At 39.7% G+C, this 10,193-nt stretch overlaps 1 protein-coding gene across 1 annotated transcript in view; it reads left to right on the top strand.

The window, feature by feature from the left end:
- Window positions 1-10,193, top strand: part of PHF21B (PHD finger protein 21B) — a 162,304-nt gene that overhangs the window by 118,832 nt on the left and 33,279 nt on the right. Inside the window, exon 3 of the mRNA XM_010575274.1 lies at window positions 3,803-3,895. Coding sequence (XP_010573576.1) covers window positions 3,803-3,895 — 93 coding nt within the window. The remainder of the gene's footprint in view (window positions 1-3,802; window positions 3,896-10,193) is intronic.

Raw genomic sequence — 10,193 nt, 5'->3', positions numbered from 1 at the left:
TTTCAATAAAATTAAGAGGTGTGAGTGGGGGGGGGGGGGGGGGGAATTAATTAATTTTTATATTAAAAAAATAAAATTTTAATTTTTTAAAATTAAAATTAGGCGACTCAGATGTGACTCTACATCAACAGATGAGATGAGGTTAATCGGTCACTTGGATGGGACACCTAAAGTAAGAAATCTGGCTTGCATTTCCACCTGTACAGCAGTCTAGCTCTGACAACATTATTTTACCTCTAAATCTTGATTTTTTTCATCACTAAAATGGAGACAATAATACTGACCTAGGTGAAGTACCCTGAGATAACAGATGAAATGTGTTACAGGAAAAGTACAGAGGTTTCTGTCATTGAATTCTGCTGATACAACAGCTTGAACTATTTATTGCCCAAGCTGGGAAACAATAACAAAACAATGTAAATAGTGAAAAGTAAAATAGATTCTTAGATATCTCTCTGTTTTAACATACTATAGTGCTATTATTAATGTAAGATTAACGTTTTGAATTTTCCCTTGGCCATATGATTTTTATACTGAGATTGTTTCCTTGAATATTAAATAACAGATCCTTACTATAAAACCATTTGTAAACAGGAGGCTGCATCTTTGTCACTGAAAATTTCATAACCTAAGAACGCCATAATTTGGTTTTGTTCTCTCGAGATCACTGCAGAACTCCTACTTCAGGAAAATAAATCTGACGACTTTTTTGAGCGTGCAGGTGACAGAACTAATGATAGTTCATTTCTCTGATACCCACAGACAATACATCCTGGCTTTGTCTTCAAGTGAAGCTAAAAGAACAGAGCAGAGTAGTTTTATGGCGTTCCTTGTTTCTTCTCTCATTCCCCTTCCTTTTGGCTCAATTGTTCAGTGTTTTGAAACATAAAACAGAATTGGCCCAACGATGCACCCAGGGGCTGAGTTGAGCTCCTTCCTCACAGGACAGAGGCATTCTGTTCTAGGCAGGGTTAGTTTGTTGGTTTTTTCCTTGTGATTGATATTTGAAGTAGTACAAGGCAAGACATTAGTTTCTCAGACATGGAGGTTTTGTGCATCCTACCAATTGATAACTGTATCTTATCTAGCTTCTGAGTAATTTGATTCTTATCTTTATAGTCAATTCCCAATTTCACTCAGTGTCAGCACTTCATATTTTAATACATGGTATTCTGTTGGCCAGTTTGAAAATCCTTGCAAATCCATGTGTATCGGTCGGAATAGGACTATCAGGATGTGTGTTTTCAAGGTCAGAGGTAGCATATATAAAAATGACAAGAGGTGCAGCCACACTTGAAGCATGACGTTCCAGAAGGAAGAACTTGTTTTAACTTTCTGTAGAGGATGTATGTGCAGCCCAGGAGAAGTTGTGGTGCTCCTGGTGTTTCCAGGGAAAACTCAGGCTTCACTGCATTGTGAAAGAAATCTCATTCTATTTATAAACAGTGTTGGGATGGAGGGAAAATATAGATCATACTTGTGATAAACTTCCAGTTCCTCTAGTGTGGGTTAGAAAGTTCATTTTGGTATTCACCTTAAAAAGCAAAATAACTGGCCTGAATTAATTTTAGTTCATGCTAATATAAAGCAGGAAGTTGTGATATGTCTAATCAGTGGCAATAGCAGCAGGTGGCAGCTCAAGTTCTCCTTCTCTCCACACCACAGGAATTCATCACGTTGTCCTTCCCAATGTGTGAGGCTGTGATACGGTAGACAGGGCATAGAAGTCATTCCTTCAGACAGTATATAGTATCCTTCCCACTGTTTTTATTCCATGTGTCACCCTGTAGGGATAACTGTGGTGGAAATACCCCCTTCTCTTCCTCACTCTGCTGCCAATACCTTTATTTCTGCAGGAAGGTATAACTTACTTGTTCTGGCATCCATGGGTAGAAATACTGCTTTCTCCATGCCCCCTCCCCAGCTCTACCCTTGGCTCAAGACAGAATTTTAATGGAGTCTGTTTTGCCATGGATAATCCAGGGTACTGATAACCCAGGAGTACTCAGGAAAAGTTGTCTTGCATGTTTATAACTGTACAGCTCTCCTTGTTGTTTAACTCAGGCAAATCTTATGCAAATTTTAATCTTTGCTGAATATATAACATCACACCCCCAAATGTCTCCAACAGGAGTAGCAGAGTTAAAAATATAAACTCTGTAGGACAAGTTTATTAAAAATATTCTGCATGAAAATGCATGGTACTCTTATCAAACACTGTAGTTAGAATGAAATAAACTGTTTTACCCCTTTGTTGTTGAGGTCTGAGGAGAACTTATTGGCATGGACCTGACATGGTTTTACTTTCCTTGAGCTGATTACATGGTAGTTTCCTTTTTAGTGACAAATTTCATTACCAGATTGGGGTAATAACAACATACTTTATCTTACCGGCTGTGATACGATACTTTTGTTCTGAGGGGAGTTACATTTAGAGAAATTCAGTTGAACCTGTTTTTCTTTCCTTATTATCCGTTTCTAGCAGCCTGATAAGTTTTTGTGATCAGTGATTAAGTGCCTCTTGCTCTTATAATGACAGTCATCTGCTTGCTTATATTGCCATGTTGTCCCAACAGTGATTAAGAAATGTTAGATAGAAGTTATAAAACCTTGTCTCAAGAATACTGGCCAATTAATGAAAATATGAACTGTATTCAGGAGTAAAGGAATGAAAGAGGGTGAAGGGGAAAAGTTAGCTATGTTCTTTAGACCTATGGCCCAATCTTAAATTTATAAGCTATCTGTCCTTTTTAATGGAGAAAATAATGTACAAGTTATTTACAACATCTCAGATCCAGTATTTTAAGAGCCTCTGTAGGTGAGGCTTGAAAAAGAGGTGCCATTCAGGCCATCTATAACAGAACTCATAAATGCACATCTATAGATATCTGTATCACTACAGATAGATGAAAAGTCAGAAAAGGATTGGGGCTAAACAGACACACAGATTTGGGGGAGGGGGAACTTTTATGTACTTGACTCTCTATTACAAAAACATATTTTGCTTGCTCTTGGTATCTAACTGTATTCATAAGGGCTAAAGATAATACTGCATTAACATATCATTTCTCCATCTACAATGTAAACTTTGTGTAGAATACAGCAATATATTTACTCATAGAAGGAGCTACCTCAAGTATTTTAAATAAGCTTTGAATAGAATTGTTATACAACTAAAAGAAGGATGAGTAGAGAAAAGAAACATCAATAGTAATAGCTGCTGTGTTGGCCCAAATGGATGTCATCTTAGCTGAATGTTATGTTACAGTGTGCTGTAGTAGATTTATAGGTAGCTTTCAGTTTTAATAATTCAGTATTTACTATTTACTAAGACACAGTGAACTTCTCTTGTGACCCTGGCTACCATGAAACGCATCATCTTACCAATGCACATTTTGAAGTCTCACTGTGGTGTGTTTCACCTTTCTTCAGATCTCCTTTGAAAACAAGTGAGTGCCTAGACAGCCTTCAGCCATGGCAGCACACTTGTATTTTCTTTGTGTACCAAAAAAACTTGAGAACAATGAGAGGTATCCTTTGCGCTCAGAATTACCAAATGCTCTAAGGAGACAATAGGCTTTACTTACCAGTGCTTTGTAGAGAAGGTTAAAGAGGAGGAAGATTCTCTGACTCTTTAGGCAGGAGAGAGAGCTTCAAATGGGCTGGTGTATATATCATACCCTTCTGTCACCAGCTGGGAAGAGACAAAGAGCTGGAAGGGGAACTGCTGGGTTGGGCAGATTCCATCTGGGGAAGCTGTGCAAGTGTCTTAAGCTGTGTTCAACTGTTTTTCTTCCAACAGACTTTGGGAACTATCACTGCAGTGCCCATTAAGGTTCCTCAGGTCAGCTCCTTGCAGAGGTTGGCAGGACAAGGACCAGCAGTGCTACCTCAGGTACAAAATACAGTTCCAAAGTGGGGGGTTGTGTCATTTTATATGTGTTCTACTCTGTTCCTGTCTGGTGCCCAGGCCTGGGTAGGTCAGCACACTCATTTTGCTGAATAAAGACTCATCTTCAGTGAGTGGAACAGCAGAGTTGTGATTTTCTCCACTTCATGAAAAAAAAGATAAATCCGTTTTCTTCTGGGACCATACTGTTAGCACAATGAAAAGCTATAAAAAATCTTGTAGATTCATTGTGGAAGAACAAAGTACATACAGTGAAATGTAAATTTATGCTTTATGAGATGAATCACAAATCACAGAAGTGAAAATCTGCAATTCTGTAATTAAAAAAAGTGGTGGAAGTATTAACCTTTCTCTTCAAGATTTAGACTCACACATTCTTTTACTAACTTACTAGCCTTATCTCTGTCTATGCCAGCATAAAGTTTTGGCCCAACTAACCCAGGTGCCAGACTGAGGCAAGATTGGCTGGCCAGGAGTGAGAGGAGAATTACACTCATAGATGTTAAAAATCTTTTCAAACCATGTTTTCTTTTCTGAATATCCATCACTGTTTCCCTAACCATACACTTTATTCCCCATTTCAACCCCCTTTCTCGAAAGTTTTGGATGTCATTTTCAACACGTGTTTTGCTGCAGTTCTATGGTTTGCTTTTCAGATTCATGGTTATTAAGTATAAATTAAGTATAAATATATTTCTCCCTGTGTGGCCCTTAGAGGTCTATTTCTCCTATGTGAACACTTTTCTAGCATTGAAGTCAATGTTGGGTCTTCCTATTGTTCCTTTTTTTTTCCCCTAATATTTTCTTAGTGGCAGAATCTAGTAGAAGATCTGTGAGCTAAATCTGCCTGGAGGAAGGAGTATTTCCAAGATAAAGTTCTTAAATTCTCTCTTTAAATTACATTTTGTAGAAGGCAAAGTTGTGAACATAAAGAAAGGTTATAGTTTTCTTATCAAGTTCAAGACTTTGCTTTTCATTTGTTCTTACAGCATAATAACACATTGATTTGTGCCATTTCGGGGTGTCAAAGATGAGCAGATTGCTCCTGAAAATAGATGAAGTTCAAGAGCAGCTGAAAGACCTGTAACAGTGGCTTAAATTATCATTAAGGTTGTGTTTCAGCAATGATGATGGCATTGCAAATGCTGCACTTAGAGAAGCATCAATGTTCTATGCTTTTGTTAAGTAGAAAAATTTTCATTCAGTGTTAGATTCAATTTTGAAGAAGTGGAAAAAGTGAAGGAAGCTGATTTCTTCAACTTTTTGAAAAGAACACATACTCTTTCTGTCTTGCCGTTTAGCTCATGGCAACATTTTTGTTTGTATTTCACTTTGTTTCATTCCTTTCCTGGCATGGCCTTCAATTTCAGACCTGTTTATCCAATCATACTTAATACTAACGAAACACCAACACTTCCTCAGCAGCCCTAAGCCATAGTTCGCTAAATTTTCTATTTCATATAGAGATCATGGGAAATAACCACGTAGCAATCTCATTTCTGTCAAAACTAAAAATGAAGTAGGCAGCTGTATGTAAGACCACATTATCAGAGGTACTTCTTATGTTCTGAGTTTTTTTCTGGCTTTTCACAGGCCAGTGCCTCCTTCTTTAGCAACAGCCTGTCCCATTTACAGGCTGTGTCCTCCTTTGCAGTTCATCATCATCTATATGTTCCTGTCCCACTCAAAGCTAACAGAGAAGTTTAAAATTCCCGTATTGTTTCCTGGTGGGGAACTGCTTCCACCTGTCAAAGCTTTCTGCCTGGTGTCTAAAGAGAGATCAAGTTTTCATCTATGAGTGGAAAGTTTGGCTTCTAACTAAATAGTCTCCAAAATACATTTAATATAGCCATAAGTCAGAGTGATGTAAAGCTGTCATTCCTCAGATACAGCTGGATACAGGTGACCTGGGAGGCCACTGTAAGTGAGCTGCAGCACTGTATCACTGTGAAAGTTCTCCTTTGTAATAACTGTAGGTGAGCGCGCAGTCATCTGTGGCAAATTTTGAGGGTCGGTAGGAATTAGTGGTCCAGGAGAACTGGGAACTTCAGATGGAAATACAAAAATGCCAGGAAGCAAGGCCATGTAATACCGTGAAGGTATTATGCTAAAGAACATCTCTTCCCTCTTCTCCCTCATCGCTCTTAGAAAACAAGCACCAAATTAAAAATTAATTTGGAAATTAAGGGGTGTATAGTATCTTCCAGTAGGAGCCGGAAAATGTGCAGAATTAAATCCTATCACAGTCCATGTGATCCTACTATGCATCAGACTTGGTTACAGAGCAGGCTGGCTACTAACCTCCTTTTGTCCCCCTGGGTGACAGGCGTGGCTCCTGTGCCTTGCTCGGAGTTAGCGGCACAATCGGACCATTCTAGGATGGACTTTCTGAGAGGCAGCTTTGCCACCATTTCCCAAGCATATTAATAAGCAGGGTCCAACTGAGTTTGGCATCTGCTAAAAACTTTACTTTGGGTGCCTGTGTAGCAGCAAATTAAAAGGACAGCTTTTTCAAAACAAAACAATATTGATCACTCCTCTACCAAGAAGTCCACAGGATTTCGCACAAACAAGTAAAGCAGTACAATGTCTGCACTCATGCACGTTAGCTGTAGCTGAATCTTGTTCTGCAAGTTATGGTACCGTCCCCGACCGCCACCTCTGTGACATCTAGCTTTAACAGGGAATTGTGTAGAGCCCTAATAGCAATGAAACCATAGCAGCAAAGGCTTCAATAAGCCCACCTGCATGCCTGCCTATTTACTCAAGAAGCCAAGTCTAGGTGTAGTTTCTGCGAGCGCAGTGACAGGCACAGTGGCAATCGCCGAAGCTGGCTTAGTCTTGTCTGTATGTGCTGCTGCCTCCCTTCTTGTCTACGGAGGGGGGAAAAGCGTGGCTGGGTCCCTTTGGGGATCCCTGCCGTGTTAGGAGCCTGCTTGTCACTGAGTCGCCCTGTGGAAGTCGCTTCACTCTTAGCCAGACGGATGGCACTTCTGTTTCAGGTGCATGTAGATAAGTGGGATTAATCCAGGTCAGTGTTTGCATTCTTGACCGCACACCAATTGCTACCTGACATTTCTCCTTTTGGCCGATCTCATAATTTCTTTGGGATTTCACACTCCCTTTAGATTCGGGTGTAGGCATGAGAGGCATAGACATTGCCAGGCTGGCTGGAAAGAAACAGGGGACTCCTCCATTTAAGGGTCCCTTATCACATCTAAAGGAGTTTTACGTTTTTGATACTTTCGTTCTCCTCATCTAGACAGCCTCTTTTGATTTACCTCTATGCAGTCAAGCAAGAAAATACCACATAAGTAAACTGAGGCACTTAACAATACTTACATAAAATAATACATACAGCTTTCTCATTTTCCACATTTGTACAGATACTTGTAATTTGTTTTGTTCATTTGAATGGGTTTATGATATGACCCCCTGGGAGCTCTTCCATATGGGGAATGAAGTTTCAAAATCTGCACATTCACAAATGGCAGCAAAATCCCATCACTTAGTGCAGAACTGCTATTAAATGGTGAGCAAACAAACATTAATTACATGTTCATTGCACAATACAAACAATATTTCTTTAGGCATTCATTATTTGCCAAAACAAGCCTCTTTGACAGACCTTTTTTCTTTTCTTTTTTTTTTTTTAATTTTTTCTTACAGAATATGAAGTTATTTTTGCTTTCATCAGATAAACAACATTTCTGCTATGAGCTGTGATGTGTAGGAAGTTAATTCCAGATAGTCTTTCTCTTCTTACTTTGGCCTTTGAGGTTTAGAGCTGGGTGAGATGTTCTGATACTGCAGACTCTCCACTGCACTCTGAGAAGCAAATCCTGGAGTTCCAGTACTCAAACACACGGATGATGTACTCTCTTACTCTTGAGCTGTTCCTCTGCTTTATGGCACCCATCAGCTGTAAGGAGAGGGTGGCCTTATGTCAGGTTGGGGCTGCAAATTCCAGCTGCGGTGCAGACAGTCTGTCTATTTTGAACTGGTTTACATAAAAATTTAAGTCAGACTGTAGCCACCTGAAGGCACATGGGAAATCTTATTTTCTGTTCTTCAAATGGAAGATTTTAAATGCAACAGTAAAGATATTAAAATAAACCTCCCATTTTGTTGTCAGTAATTTGGGCCCAATCCAATTCTCGTTCAAATTAATGGAGGGGCTGTGATGATTTGAATAGCAGTTAAATCAGATTATAATGCTATTTCCCTGACCTATTTTTCCAGTCCTGGTTGAAGGCAGGGCTTGGGATGGCTTTGCTCATGACAATGCTGATTAGAGTAGAGCAGAGAGTCGCATACCAGATGCCTACGGTGGAGCTATCACGTAGGTTAGTGGTGAAAAGAAACAGGTATGTAGAACCATTTTAGGTGAAATGTGCGTGTTTTTCAATCGGCTCTAGCCAGTTCTGCTGTCAAGTGCTGCTTATTTTTTATCTTCTGTAGTGATTTTAATATGCATAATTCAGTAGGGTCTGAATTCAGTCACTGGGCTGCAGGCGGCTTTGGGATAGGGGCCGTTCTGTTACCGTGTGTTTGTTCATCACTGGGTACCGTGCGAGCCCAGCCAGAGACTGCGGTCTCTAGATGTTCCCAACACTTAAATGCACATTCTCAATTTTAAAATTTCGTGTCATAGTTTTCATGAGCGCAGTTCCACTGATAGCAGCTGCTTCTCTTCACATGTGTACCAAAACCAACCACTACTCATGGCTTCCCCAGTGATAGGGCTTCTGGAAGATATCTTGAAAGGAAAACGACTCCTTTAGACAGAACCCAAGTTGGATGATGCCACTGTGTACTGTAGAAGAAACGTGTTAACAGATTGGTCTGTGGCAAAGCTTCTCTCTGTTTGCATCCTAAGTCTGAAAAAAACCCAACCCAATCATTATTTTTAAGTGTAATGTTTTAAGACTGTGCATAGCCATTAGAAAGTGGAAAAATATTACTAAATGCAAGTCAGCCTTTTGTGAAACTAGAAAAGAAGCTAGCAGATATACATGTTTGTATAAAAACTTACACAGAATTGTGCAATGGAGAGACAAGAACACTTCATTGTTTGTTTGAGTAAGGAATAATTGAATTGGGTAAAGTCGATATTACAATATCAGAGGAGAAAGGGACTATAATCCCCTAAGGGATGTCATGCACCTTTCTGGTATATAACCCTCAGTGCTTCCAGGGGGATGTGTTGGAATGCTAGTGGAGGAGAAGAGAGATAATCTAATTCAAGGTAACTTAATCAGCATGGTATATAACCAAGCTAAGGGTTTTGCAACAGTATTTAATATTCATTGACTGTATGTGTGCAGAAAACAGAAACAAAATTGCTTTTTCAAAAGAAAGGTTTGCAGAGGCCTGGCTAGCCCTTAATAAATATAGTTGTTAATCTGTTTTATTCTATATAAGCTTTTATACCATGCTTGTCACTGTATTTGAAGCACCTTCCGGTAATGTGTTAAGCACAAAGATTAACATCTGTTGTAAGCTATTTCTTCTCTCATCCTTTCCCTTTGGGAAGAAGCGCGTGCAGCTGAGAGTTCTGCTTAGGCTTCCTTTTTATCAGTTTGCTTATTTTTAATACACATGCTACTATTAATTGCATGCCACTATATATTTCTGTCAGAGGAGTGTAACATAGAAAATGTTTATTGTAGAAAGTGATGAGGTTCTCCACGATAGTCTGCACATAGGAGCCTAAAGTATCCATACAACCCCCAGGAAAGGTTCAAGCCATTTTAACACCTGACATGGTACCTTTTGCTCAGGTGAAAACTCAAATGCTGCTTTGCAGAGTATCAGGAAAACGAGAAGAAATGTTCCTTCTCTCCACTGACACCATTGGCATCCCTGCAAACGATGTGGCTTCAGGTCCCTGTCTGGCTTGGCTCTGGACTGTGCTGTGTCTCTGAGCCGCTGTGCCAGATGTAGAAGCTTGCGGCAGGCCTCTGGCCGAATGACAGATGCATAGGAAGGTTTTCTCTGTCTGCAGTACTTCAGCAGGGGCTTGGAGGAATTCACCGCGCTGCTTCCTGTCTTCCTGTCCCCAAGATCTTCATTTTCATCTCCTGATGTCTGAGCTTTTTCCATCTTTCTCAGGCTGTCAGCAGACAGAAACAATTTTTGTCATTATTTTTATTATTATTTTGTCTTCCAAGTTTTTTGATTTTGGCTGATGAGTTAAGGCAGGTCAAATCATTATAATGTGCCGTTATTGTTGCCTAGAAGCAGGAAAAGCTCTTAAAGTGATGGACAGTCCAAAGCAGTG

The sequence above is a fragment of the Haliaeetus leucocephalus genome, unplaced genomic scaffold (assembly GCF_000737465.1).
Source record: "Haliaeetus leucocephalus isolate CR32 unplaced genomic scaffold, Haliaeetus_leucocephalus-4.0 Scaffold473, whole genome shotgun sequence".
NCBI classification, from domain to species: Eukaryota; Metazoa; Chordata; class Aves; order Accipitriformes; family Accipitridae; genus Haliaeetus; species Haliaeetus leucocephalus.
This window is presented reverse-complemented; position numbering and strand designations above follow the sequence as displayed.